At 37.1% G+C, this 14734-nt stretch overlaps 1 protein-coding gene across 3 annotated transcripts in view; it reads right to left on the reverse strand.

Annotated features, from left to right (window-relative positions):
* Nucleotides 1–14734, reverse strand: part of fmn2a (formin 2a) — a 62102-nt gene that overhangs the window by 22111 nt on the left and 25257 nt on the right. For all 3 annotated transcript variants that reach the window (XR_012370412.1, XM_073869297.1, XM_073869296.1), the window contains exon 7: nucleotides 9380–9467. Coding sequence is in view for 2 of the 3 variants with exons in the window: in XM_073869297.1 (XP_073725398.1) it covers nucleotides 9380–9467 (88 nt within the window). In the remaining variant the exon portion in view is untranslated. The remainder of the gene's footprint in view (nucleotides 1–9379; nucleotides 9468–14734) is intronic.

Genomic DNA, 14734 nt, shown 5'->3' on the forward strand with positions numbered 1-14734 from the left:
TGTGCCAATATAATAATAGCATTTGAGTCTACCAAAGCTGTTATCGAACTGGCTAGACAGGGCACGTTTTTCAATGCTAAATAGAGCTATTACGAGGTTCACTCATTTGGGGAATTGAGAAATTGATGATCGGAGCGTTCCAGAAACCACAGAATAGAGAATAACAAATACATCCGTATCTGGGGAACACAGACATATAAAAGAGAGACAGACAATTTTACTTCTAGACAAAACCTCCAAAAAGAGTCTTTAAGGAATACTCCACTTTCATAAAATAAATCCTGATAATTTACTCACCACCATGTGATCCAAGATGTTTGTCTTTCTTTCTTCAGTCGAAAAAAAGTTACTTTTTTAAGGAAAACATTCCAGGATTTTTCTCAATATAGTGGACTTTAGTGGACCTCAATGGTTTACAGTTTCAGTACCAGCACAACCATGTATTACATAATCACGTCAAAGGGTCACGTGTTACATATGTGTAACACACATGTGGAACATTTTAAACAATACACTGACGAATAACGGTCTTGTGAACACTGGAGCCGAAGTTTCTCATATAGGTCATGCGTAACCTTACGGAATAATTAAGTAATACGTAAGATCATACTGGTGCATCACACGCTAGTGCAAGACGAGAACTTGTGGTGAAAAGGACATATTTTTTATTTGGCGAAAATAACGATTCATTAATTTCGCTAGATACGACCCTTATGCCTCAGGTTGGTATCGTTTAGAGCCCTTTGAACCTGCATTGAAAGTGCAGTTTTAAACTGCTATATGGAAAAAAATCCTGGAATGTTTTCTTTTTCAACAAAGAAAGACATAATGACATGGGTAGTTTGGTTCCAAAATGCAATAAACGCCATTTAAAAAAATAGTTACAGCCAAAATCTGTATTTTATCAGGTCAGTATTAAAAAGTAAATTCTTAATTTTACGCAAAATCTGATATCCGCCGTGTTATTCTTTCATCTTTTATAATATATGGTGGTGCGTTGACTACACATGGAATCCTAGTTTTCCTCATCTACTTTGTACTTCGTGATAAACAAACAAACAAAAACAAAATCGTAATTTTGATGGCAATGATAAACCTGTGGTGGTTTTCTGTGGCGAAGAAGAAACGTAAACCAAAAATTTACGCAAGGCACTCGGTTGAAGAAAAAATGCCGGCTGTTGCTTGTTCTATCGACGGCATCAAGCTTCTGTCATGCTAAGACATTGACCCCAGTGGATCTTATGAAAAACTTTCCATTTTTTTACGCAAAGTCAATGAGAATCGAGCAAGATGAAAACATTTTACAGCTGATTGCTGTTAAAAAATTCAGCGACAACGTCCCAAGGATGACAGCAGCAATGACAAAGTAAGTGTTTTGATTAATCCCATTAATGTTTATTCTTTATCAGTGTATACCACTAGTCAACTAAATTAATATAACATGGCAAAGATGAATGCACATTTATATACTGAGTCAAAAGATTTATAGCATTTTGGAAAAAAAACCCTTGTCATGGATTTATTGCATTTTGTGGAAAAAAATAATCAGTTTATATAATAAATCTTTGAAAATTAAATGATGGATTTGAATTTTTAATGTTACTATAACCTAAAAATGCTATGTGAACGTTTGTAACAGAAAATAGTGGTTTTCATCTTGTCACTTTCTTGGTATAGAAAACACATTTTTAGTCAAAATGAATTTACTGCGTTTTGGAACCAAACTTGATTCAAATTATCAAAAAGTTTTTTTAATAAAAGTGAAATATGATTTTAAAAGAGTGAGAGCGAGAGCAAGGCAGAGAGAGAGAGAATGCATACCAGTAATTTAACCTATCATTAACCTTACAACATACCATCAGATCACTAGACAGGCAAACATGAGCAATGTAATTCCCACACCTCCTTTACACAAATAACAGGTCTCCTAGTGATATAGTCTGTGCTTTCCCTAAACGCTGATGCTGTATTTTTTATTTGATACGCAAAACAAGACATTCAATAAGATCAGGTATTGTCTCCATATACAAAAGATTTTCAACAATGAGCCCATTGTAGGAGATTCCAGGTATACCTGTAGCTGTATTGCATTAATCTCATGTCTGCAACAATAAACTAAACCATAAATTTCGCATCTCAGTAATTGCTTGAAATTCTTGTGTAGTTGACGTTTTTATTCAAACAATTATCCAAATAACACTTACAGTGCTGTAGAGAAAACTCCTCGAATGAATTGAGATTAAGTGTTTTGCTTGAGGGCTTAGTTAACTTCTAGCCGACTTTGAGTCTACATCGTTTTGGTCATCACTTAAGATGTTTAAGCGGTAGGCCACCGCACAATCCTTAGATAACCTGTTACTGTAACCGTTCCACAGTTCATCAGCCAAACAGATGAAAATTATGTCTTCAGGCTTGTTTTTATAGGACAGTGCAGATTTATTATGTTATCTTCATGCCTGGCTTACATAATTACTATCTTTCCAACATACACAAGCAGACAGACATACAGATAATTCTACATGCTTGCAATTCCAAAACTGATATAATCTTTCAAACCATCAACTAAAAACAGCCCTGCATATCAGGGCATCATACAAATATGGTTTCTCATCACATTCACATACAGTAAATAATATTATCCAAAATTTTTCACAAAAAAACAGACAGTCCAGAACAACATGCGTGAGCCATTGGAGAAAAATAACAAATAAATCAATGGGGGGGGGCAGCGGCGTCAACGCAACAATGAAATGACTGTGAAACACAGAGACTATTATGGGTAGAATCAAAGGCTTGTCACCAAGTTTGTGCAAGAGCTGCCTGTGCCATAATGTTTTCGCTTGTGAAGCTCTCAGGACGTGAGATTTTATGAAAACCAGCTGAGCGAAAACGAGAACGCTCACACAAAGAAAGCGATTCAGTGTAAATACAGAGAGGCTTGAATTCAATGCTAGTGGCTTCAGCACAGAGTTTTAGATCAGGATGCAAGTTATGGAAGGGTTTAAGGGGATCTGACCAACAATTAAGAATTGAACCCCTAAAGGGAGTCAAAACAAGGGGGAGATGGGTGGGGTCTAAAAATATTTAAAGAGCACCAATTGTCCCTTTTGTGTGTAATTGTGTATTAGTACATTTTAACGATATGCAAAAGGTACAAACCCCAAAGTAAACGATGATGCGAGTTATCATCTCCAATGTAAATCTCTTTTCTTGGACTACAACAAACACACGGATTGTAGGCGACAGTTTACTTCCTGGGATTGGTGACATAGAAAAGACTGACATTATCATAATTCTATTATGATAGAATTATGATCGGACTAACAGCCTGTAAGTTATCTCCGGTTAGCATTGCGAGCGAATCTTTCAAACATGGTAAGGAGCATCTTTATGCAGAGGGCCGCATTTTTTCAAATACGCCACACTTTCGCAGCATAAATTGCAGATTTCCATGCGCAAAAAATATGCGAAGCTTGCATAATTCATAATCCTCGCATTTGCGTAGCAAAAATCACATATAAATGTTGCATTTACTTCACACAAGCGCAGCCATGTCCCCTGTTTCCATGGGAACATTATGAAGTGAGGTGATTATGTGACGTGAACATTATTGAATAGCTGCAAACAGTTTTTGTAAATTCCCACAATTTTTGCATGTTTCCGTGATTTTTGCAAGTTTACGCAATTTCATCTCATAAATATCCCGCATAATCCATCACATTTTTTAAGAAACCGTGCCGCAACAATCACAAAAAAAAAGTTTTTCTGGAAGGACTGTTCTCCACTCTTCCCTGTACTCCTCTCTACCCTCTCTACTCTTCACTTCTTTCCCCCTCTCCATCTTACTTCTTTTCTCCACCTTTCCTCTCCTCTCCGTTAATCTCCTTGTCTTCTATACTCACCTTTTCCACTCTTTTCTCCACTACTTGTTTCCTTTCCTCATCTCCTCTTTTCTCCTTCTCTCGTTTCTCCTCCTCTTCTTCTTTTTTTCTCCCGGTTTTCTCCTTTTCGTTCCTTTCATCTCCTCTTCTCATGTCCTCTTCTCTCCTTTCCTCACTACTTTTCCTCTAATTTCATCTCTTCTCTTTTCCCATCTCTCCTCTCTTCTTTTCGTCTCCATCATTCTTCTCCTTCCTCTACTTTCTGTTTCTCTGTTTCTTTCACTTTCTCTTCTCTTTTCTCCACTTCTTGTTTCCTATCCTATTTTTCCTCATTTCTCCTGTCCTCTTTTCTTAATTTCTCCTCTTCTCATTTCTTCTCTACTTCCCTTCTTTTTTCCTCTATTCTCCTTTCCTACTCGTCTCCATCATTCTTTTCCTTTCTACCTTTCCTCTTCTTTCTGCTTCTCTGTTTCTTTCACTTTCTCTTCTCCTCTTTTCTCCACTTGTTTCCTATCCTCTTTTCCTAATTTCTCCTCTCCCCTTTATTTTCCTCTTTTGTCCTTTCTTCTTCTCTTCTTCTCTTCTCCATCATTCTTCTCCTTTCTGCATTTCCTTTCCTTTCTGTTTCTATTTGTTTTTTCTATTTTCTCATCTTTCACTTCCCTTTCTTTTCTATGCTTTTCTCCACTTATTGTTCTCTTTTTCCCGTTTCTCCACTTTTTGTTTCCTTTCCTTTTCTCAACTTCTTGTTTCCTATCCTCTTTTCTTCTTTTCTGCTCCTCTTTCATCTCTATTTCTCCTTTATTTTCCTCTCTTCTCATCTCCTACTCTTCCCCCTCTCTTCGTCTCCTCTCTATCATTTTTCCTCTCTACCTTTCCTCTCCTTTCCATTTCTCTCATTTTCTTCAGTCTTCTCTCCTCTCCTTTCATATTCTTCTCTTTTCTATACTTCTTGTGTCTTCTGCTCTTTTCCTCTTTTCTCGACTTTTTGTATGCTCTACTCCTCAACTCTTTTCTCCACTTCTCGTTTCCTATTATCTTTTCCTAATTTCTGCTCTTTCCACTTTACTTCTACCTTTATTTTCCTCTCTTCTCTTCTCCTCTCCTACTTTCCTCCCTCCTCTCTTCTTCTCATCTTCATAGTTCTTCTCCTCCCCGTCGTTCTTCTCCTCTCTACCTTTCCTCTCCTTTCCATTCATCTCATTTTCTTCTATCTTTTACCTCTCCTTTTATTTCCTCTCTTGTTCTCCTCTTCTCGTTTCCTCTAATTTTCTCCTTTCTTCTCCATTTCCTCTCATTTCATCTCCTCTCCTCCTATCCTCTCATTTCCTCTCTGCTTTTCCTTCATTTTCCTCTCTTCTCTTCTTGTTTCCTCTCTCATCCCTCATCCACTGCAAACTGTAAAAAAGTCCTAATAACTTTGGATGAACCTTTAAACTCTGCAATTAAACCAACTCACAACAATCCTTACTATTTCCTCAAAGGGCCTGATCCAGGTCAGTGTGGTCATGCGTGATTTTGAGGAATGTATTGATTCAGGGTAAATAGCACTGTCAGAAAAACTGTTTGTTTCTATTCGGCGGTTTGCTCTGGCCAAACATACTGGCTCCCCCAATAAGTGGAATTTCTCTGAGAACCAGTACAGAATTGTGGGTACTGAGCTGAATAAAACATGGAGGAGAAGCCCATAAAGTCTCAAAGAGCCAGTAAAAATGTCTTTAAATGTCACCAGTTAAAGGCTAACTGAGGATGTGTGTGTGTGCGTATGCGTATAATATTAGGTATCCATTCACATAATATGTTGTGGTTTTTAAAACTGCATCCAGCCTTGCTGATTCATTAAAACGGAGAAAGAAAAACAGAATTTAACAAAGGATTGTTGTTGCAAAGGACTGTCTTTAACTGGAGGGAAATTATGCATGAAGAAATGTTACTAAAAGAAAACAGAATTCAGTCTGCTGCCGGCTTAAAAAGCAACATAAAATGACTAAAAATGTGACATCGCTAGAGAATAGAGAACTCTTATTTATACTATTGTACATATTTATACGACAGTATCTCTGCATTAAGAAAAAGTATGAAGGTTTACTGTGCCATTACTCTATTTTTAAACACATAATGTCCACATAAAAAAGTATATTGGTGCTTTCAGTGATGGTACTGAAAAAAATGATTAATTGAATTTAATCAATTTTTTAAGGTAAGTGGTTGCAATCAATTTATTTAAGCTACATTTAAACAAAAAAGATTAGTAAAGTAAAATAAAATATAAAACTTTTGTTTAAATGTAGCTTAAATAAATTGATCGCAACCACTTACCTTAAAAAAAATGATTAAATTCAATGAATCATTTTTTTCAGTGAGATGGTAGTACTTGATATAAACAAAATACATGAAGTAATGTACAATGGTATTTATATTCTTTTTTTTTTTATTAATTATTTTATTTATTTATATTTATTTGTAATTCATGCTGGAGTCATATACTCTACACATGTTCAAAGCTTCCTTTTCCTGTGTTTCTTTTTCCATTTACTGGAAGTGAAGTAAAGCGAAAAAACAAATGATCAAGCAGGAGATATCTCGAAAAGATGGGGACAAAAGTTCTGTGCAAACAATACGAAAATATGTCTGTGAAACAAATAACAAAACACCAGCCCTTATTCATTTACTGCTCATCCCAATAAAGAAATGCACTCTCTGTGTTTGGCCCATTTACTATTGTACGCTATTCTCAGTCATGAACTCAGATCAGTGACCCCTCTCCCACTCACAAAATTCAAAATCAAGAGTTTTGCATGGTTCTGACTGTGGAGAGATGAGACTAACATTCCCAAACATATGATGAGAAGAAATGGCATCATATCCTTTTCAGTCAATTCAATGGAACGAATGAGTAGATGTGGTGATGACAACACAAGGCATAGATTAGACAAAGAGAGAGAGAGAGAGAAATTAGAGAAAAAAAGACCCCAGAGACAGATGAGAAAATATCTTAAGCAGAGATGAGGAACATTGAGTGAATATTCAGAAACTATGGGTAAAGAAACTGAGGAAAAGAAGAGGAAGGATGATGCCTTCTAAATCACTATGTCCATTAAGATCTATCTCAACCTACTCTTGAACTCCGAGACCACCTCCTCTCCCTCCCAGCTTTCAAACACAATCAGTGAGTATATAAACAGAGGCAAATAATGACTCGTAATTGGCTGTGACATCACATTTGACCCCTAAGAGAGGTCATGTGCTGACATGAGACCAAGCAGAAGCTGGGGAGACGTTTGGGAGCTGAGAGGATTTTCTGAGAACTGTGAGAACTCCTGCACTGTAAAAAAAGAATTGTTGGATCAATGTAAAAAGTTACCTGGTTGCCATACAATCAGATCGATAAAAAGTACACTGTGAGTGCGAGCACCTGGGGGAGTGGGGAGGGGTGACAATCGCGCTGGGGCATGGTTTGGTTTGGTTTGGATAATGTGAGTGCGCCCAATCTGCACACCTGAATTGGCCCTTTAAAATGCCAAAAAGGGGCTCAACAAGAATCTGAATATATAAGCATTTATTTATGCTTATTATTATTTTTTTCATTAATTGATAAATAACTGCTGCCAATATTGTTCTTAAAGCTCCAGTGTGTGTTTTTAGGGGCATATAGTGGTGAGATTGCGAATTGCAACCAACAGCTCAATCCACAGCTCACCCCTGAATTTCGAAATGCATAGTGAAGCTACGGTAGCTGCCACAGGACAAACATGCCGTCGTCTGAGAAAACGTAGGGACAAAACGCACTTGGTAGAACAGCTAATGTAGAAACATGGCAGCTACTTTCATTTATGGGGACACGCGGCATATATAGATAAAACGTCACATTCGCAGGTAATAAAAACAATACAGTTCATTATGTACACAATAGCCAATCAGAAAATAGCAATGTTGTATCTGGGTAAGATTTAACGCAACAACCAATAAAAAAGCATAGCCTCGCACACCCACAGAGGAATGGAGCTCTGAGCGTCACTTTGATCTCCTGTTTTAATGTTACAACAAATGCACAACTTTGACACAAACAATGACAACTTGACTGCTGTTATAGAATGTTTCCCAGATAATCAGCGTCAGTTTTTCATGAGTGTATGTAACTTAGCCAACAGTTTTACAGTCTGTTCACTGACAACACCTGCTCAGAACATGCAAGTTAGTCTAAGCCTCGTTATATTTTCGTTATCACACAACAGTTTGTCACATTAAACATCTCTCTCCAAACAGGCTTAATAATTTTATAAGCAACTGCTTTGCAACCAAATTAAGCTTTAGCTTACCTAAAACTAATTTTACATTTCAGCATTTGCTTATTTACAGGGAACCTTTTTTTTTGGTGGTCTATGAAATTTCCCAGTAGATTTTTGGGTCCCCCTCCGCCCCTGATGTCTTACATCCCATATCAACAACAAAATATTACTAGAAAGTACAAGAAAATACATTCATAACACCAAAACTTGGTTTAACACCAATGACACAATGTAACACCAATGTAACACCAATGACAAAATTAGAATATAATAATAGATAATGAATATGATAAAACTTACAAGCTTTCATAAAATGTTCCATCTTGTTTTGTTTTTATGCTTTTATGTTGGTCAGTTAAAGGAATAGTGCTTAGGAAGTACTCATTAGAGAAGTAACACTAATGATGATAACACCAATGATGGTAACACCAATGACAATTTACAGGAAAAAAATAATGTTTTAACCAAATGGCTGCCATTAGCCATGTGCTATTTCATCAGAGATGTAACAATCAAATACTTATTCAGTATAATATATTTTTATGTAAAGATCTTAACACTCCCAGCTATAAAAAAACACTAATGACATCCAAAAAATCTTATCTCAAAATTCTTAGATATATCATGATATTTTAGACAAATAAAGTAAGACATCTCAAAAACCTTTTGCCTTCCTCCACTGGCCTCTTGACCCATTAAAAACTTCAAAGAGCTGATGCATTGTTTCAAAATAAAGGTGCTTTGGGTAGGGTAACACCAATGTCATAAATTTGGGGGACAAATATTTATTTGATATTATTCATATTAATAGTGTATTTTTACCATTTCAGTGTTGTAGTAAATTCATACAGGGTTAAAGGTAAATGTAAATTAGATTTGTTTTATAAAAAACATGGTTTTAAATAATAAGTTCACAGTTCAACTTCCATGTATGATCAAAGGGACAGGGCCATAATTATCAGGACCAGACATTTAAAAAAAGTTTAAAAAAAGGAAAAAAAGAAAATTAAATACATAAACTCTCTCATCGTTTTAAAGACAGTCTATATTTATTAAATATATATCATTATGGGATTATTGGGTCAAATTAAATGATTAAGGGGTCTGCAAAAGCAAGGACAAGCATTTCAACCTTTTTTGTAGAATGACCCAGTTACTTGATATGATTTGGATTTAGATATTATGCCAAACATTCTGTGAGACACTCACCATTCTGGATGTCCTTCATATCTAAATGAAGACTGGACATAAGAATCCCCACTGCCTGAGAACGTTTGTTACTCAGTAGCTTGACAACCTGAGACAGATGGAGAGAAAGAGAGAGAGAGTGGGGGGGGGGGGGGTATATTTTATTACTGTGGTAAAACAATGGCCATTTGAATCTAGAAAAACATTGATTCCTCAGTTATTTAAAAGCACAATATAATTGCTGCAGACAAAAATATATAAACATACCATTTCACATTGACTGATCTCATAAATTTATAAGCATACCAAGGAATTTTGGCATAATAAGAAAGCCAGAAAAAAGTCTTTATGACTGTTTCCTCATAAAAGTATGTAGATACTTGACACGTTGTGGAGTTGTTTTCTCCATTTTCTTGCTGTGCCCAAAGCCAAGTTAGAGTTTGACACTTTTAGATGGGCCTATCAAATCAGGCATTTCTAAATGTTTTGTGTGTGGATTCATACATTCACCTTAATTACAAGGTATAAACTTTAAAAGGACAGTTAACACAAAAATTTTGTTGTTCTTTTTGAAAATTAAAATAAAATGTAATTCTGCAGTGTTTGGTGGCGGATGGCAAACCAGCCTCTCAGTGCCATCTATAGAGCAGGAGGGTATAGCGCACTTCCTGTATATCCTTCCTGTGTATATATCCAAAAGTGCACTTTACCCTTCCACTAAATTGCCACCAAATACCACAAGAATAAGTTCAGGCTCATGTTTAGCAAAGGCTCTGCATTAACACTAATAATGTTGTAAATAACGTTCAATTTCTTAAAAAAAAAAAACTTGATTGGCTTCACAAGACATCAATGTGTCACCAATATGTCACCAGGAGTCGTGGGAATTACTTTTGTATTAGATATTTCTGCTTTTTGAAATATCAAAGTGGCGGAAACTATTTACTGTTTCTGCAAAATATCTTCTTTATTGTTCTACTAAAGAAATAATGTCACCAACATATTGGATGGCCTGAGGGTAAGTAAATAAATAACAATTTATTTTTTATTTTTGGTTAACTATTCCTTTAACTAATCTGTTTATAATTCAGTGGCTCCTCAGCTTTAGGAAAACACATTTTTTGAATGTTCTCTTGTTCTCACAGGCTACAGTATAATACCACAATATGCAGAACCCAAATATTACACTGAGCCACATACTCATACAGTACAGCCCTACTGAAAAATCCAGCCAAGACCAGCATAAGCTGGTAGCTGGTTTTAGCTGGTTTATGATGGCAGTAGCTGGTTTAATTAAGCTGGTCTTCCCAGCCTGGCAAAGCTGGTCTAGCTGGTGGGTCAGCTGGTCTTCCAGCCAAACCAGCCAAGTCCAGCTAGACCAGCTTAAAAAGTGACCAAAACACAGCTAGACCTGCTTGCTACACCAGCAAAACAACTAAAACCATGCTGGGAGACCAGCCAAACCCAGTCACCAGCTTATGCTGGTCTTAGCTGGATTTTTCAGTAGGGAGTACATTAAAGCTAACTTGAGTCTTGGGCCATTTCTCAATACCAAGAAAGCCAGCGGGAGGATGTTTAATGTATTTAAATGATTTTAATGTATACAATAAAACAAAATATATAAAATGCAAAAACCTGCTTGTTTAAACACAACATTAAGAACAGGGATACCATGGTCCTTAAACCAGGTACTGGTAGCTTTGGCACTGTGTGCAGGTGCCAAGTCCTGTTGTACAATGAAATCTGCATCTCCATAAAGTTGGTCAGCAGCAGGAGGCATGAAAACATCCTGGTATACAGCTGCTTTGAAAACACAGTGGACCAACACCATCAGATGACATGGCACCTCAAACCATCACTGACTGTGGACACTTTACACTGGACCTCAAGCAATGTGGATTGTGTGGCTCTCCTCTCTTACTCCAGACTCTGGGACCCTGATTTCCAAAGGAAATGTAAAATTTACTTTCATCAGAGAAGATAACTTTGGACCACCCAGCAGCAGTCCAGAAACGAAACCCTTCTGACATTGTCTGTTGTTCAAGAGTGGCTTAATGCGACAGCTAAAACCCAGTTCTTGCAAACGTCTATGCGTAGTGGTTCTTGAAGCACTGACTCCAGCTGCAGTCAACTCTTTGTGAATCTCCCCCACATTTTTAAATGGGTTTTGTTTCACAATCCTCTCCAGGGTGCGATTATACCTATTGCTTGTACACTTTTTTCGACCACATCTTTTCCTTCCCTTCGTCTCTCTATTAATGTGCTTGGACACAGAGCCCTGTGAACAGCCAGACTCTTTTGCAATGACCATTTGAGTCTTGCCCTCCTTGTGCAAGGTGTCAACGGTCGTCTTTTGGACAATTGTCAAGTCAGCAGTCTTCCCCATGATTGTGTAGCCTACAGAACTAAACTAAGAGACCATTTAAAGGCCTTTGTATATTGAACCTTTTCACAATAATATCATTTCCTTTACTACTGAATTTGGGATTTTCCTTAGTTGTCAGTTATAATCATCAAAATTAAAAGAAATATACATTTGAAATATATTAGTCTGTGTGTAATGAATGAATATAATATACAAGTTTTACTTTTGAATGGAACTTTTTGATGGTATACTAACTATATGACCAGCACATGTACAATGTATATCCAAAGGGAATATTTCATGTTTGAGCATCAGACACCTAAGGGCACAGCAACTGGACTGAGCCAGTGGCAAATTTCATATAGACTTGCCGAGGTGAGGATGCCCTCGATGGTGTACATGGCGCTGACCGCCTGCTGATCACCTGAAACTCACAAATTTTAATATAGGGGCTATCTTTACTAACTGACTACAGATTAGAAGTTTTTTCATCTATATTCTTGACTATATAGCTCTTAAAACTGCATTTTATTACACAGAAAGAGTATTATTTAAAAAATTGTGCAGGTTTCCAGCTCCATTGCCATTGATGCGAAAAGCATTCTGGGAAACTTGGCTGCCATTGGTCCACAGAAGTCACCTTCTGATGCATCCTCAATAAAATGGGTGGATCAAGAACATATCCGGGGATGTTATGTGAACTTGGCTAGATGCAAACTTAGTAAGTGTTATAGGCCTGAAGTTGAAAGTGAAACAGCCCGCCTTTGATTTTTTTAGCTGGTCTACCAAAAGTTTCACTATAAAAAACAACGATAGGCAAACCAACTTCACCACACTGGTGAATTTTATGGTAAATACCAGCAGCCCACAAAACTAATAAAAATTTGGAAAAACAATAAATAAGTCCATAATGAACAAGATTTTAACTCAATGATTGGAGACTGCTCCACATGCCGACCATTACACAACCAATCCTCAACATTTATATGTCATAGTCTATTACAGTTTTTGAAGTTTTCCAGTCAGATTTGCTTTTCTCGCCTCAACATGCTACTCAATTTTCCATCTCGATTATCTTAATATCAGATGTTCTGCTGTTGCATCCCTAAATCAACAACCCTTTTACTTATACTGTCAGCATGATCACAAAAACTGTCCATTTACACGTGCACTTCTGCAAAAACACAGGCTCCCCTGAGTGCCATTGCGGGCATATCTTCTGTCATTACCACCCGCTAACAACACGCTAATTTTGATTGTTGGAAAGAATTTAAAGCGATGAAAACCATCAAGTACAGGACCCGCTTGAAAGCGTGTGATCAACAGAGAGCTGCTGGCTCTCATTATCTCCACGGGGCTCGCGACCACTAAATACAGCGCGACGGCAGAGTGGTGCGCTACATTAATGATGTGGGAAACACGCACATGCCTGCGACGAGCTGGATCTCAAACCAGACGCTGCATGGGAAAAATGTCGTTTACACCGACGACCAATGACAATTGATTCCATACTTCAGCAGCGTTATGGTGGGAACGTGTGGATTTTACTTTAGTGTGAAGTCGAATGGCGGTTAAGGTGTGATATAGCACCTATAACAGCTAAAAGACTACCGTGTAAGTTATAGATCGTAAATGAATCAGATTCATAAAACGAACATGGTTATATGAGACTTTATATGGGTTTGGATGTCATTTATGCATTATTTAATAATGTCAATAAATTAGATAATTGGGCTTTATATGCATACATAGACACGGTAGACTGAAAGCAGTTTTTGTTCTCTTAATACTGCAAAGTTATCTACTGCATACACACACGGCCTTCCTTATACACAAACATTAAGTATGGCATGACCACACTAGGCTGACTGGAGTCGCTGGGTTGGCTGGTGGTTTAAGGGTTGTGGGTTTTAACTCAATACCCCCCATTCCTCAGATCTTATAGACCACAGAAAAAGTGAACGATAGAGAGCAACAGAGAGAGAGAGAGAGAGAGAGAGAGAGAGAGAGCACACAAAATTGTCTAATTTATTCTATTTTTAGATAAGAAAACTAAATTCTAAATTTAACGAAAACGTTTATGAAAACCACTTCGTGATGGTAGCATGTTTTGTTATCATCCTTATGTGTATTTATAGTAATACCACATTATTTTTTTACAAGAGTATCCATTTACTCATTCTGGTGTACTTCTTATAAAATGATCTAAGGAAATTATGTCACAAAAAATTAAAAGCTCAACTCTAAAATGAACCGGGTTTGAGTGATGAACTGTATGCTTGCTGCTTGGTGGATGTTGTTGTGTGATGCTATCTGTCCAGGCTCACACCAGGCAGAAGAAACCACAAAACTCTCACCAGTGACTAATTTTCACACAAGTATCAGAGAGAGAGAGAGAGAGAGAGAGAGAGAGAGCGAGACTGAGAGAGAGAGCGAGACTAATATTTTCTTCAGATGTGGTTGAACCCTACGTTCCTTCTGATGGTTAACAATTTTGGATTCTCACAGTCACTGTTTGGTTGAGGGAACATTAAGTAGGAAATTATATCACGTTTACTGAATGTGTGTGGAGCTGTGATTCAGAAGCGGTGCGTGTGAATTCAGTGTTAAATCTTTTGAATGTGGTGAGGAGGGGCCCCAGAAATGCTATCTGGGGCCCGGAGATGAGAGAGGCTCATGAACCAGGGACATATGGTGGTCCGACATGAAGAGGCAAAGCGTAAGCAACCAATACTTTCATATTAACTAGATCATTTACAGCAAAACCAGATCACAACAAAGTCTCATTAGTTTACCCATTAAAAAAGATAATTGCTTAAAGCTGCAAGCCATAACTTTTTGGGTTTAAAAAACTTGTTATTGAGCATGCATAAAAAATCAGTGTTCAAAACTGCCTACTTTACATAAATAGCAATGGTAAGCTTATAAAAATTTTTAAGGTCTCAAGTATGATTTCACATGAGTTTCAGTTTGACCTAATTTAGTGCGCACTTACAGTATACAGTATCCTA

The sequence above is a fragment of the Misgurnus anguillicaudatus genome, chromosome 7 (assembly GCF_027580225.2).
Source record: "Misgurnus anguillicaudatus chromosome 7, ASM2758022v2, whole genome shotgun sequence".
In the NCBI taxonomy this organism is placed as follows: Eukaryota; Metazoa; Chordata; class Actinopteri; order Cypriniformes; family Cobitidae; genus Misgurnus; species Misgurnus anguillicaudatus.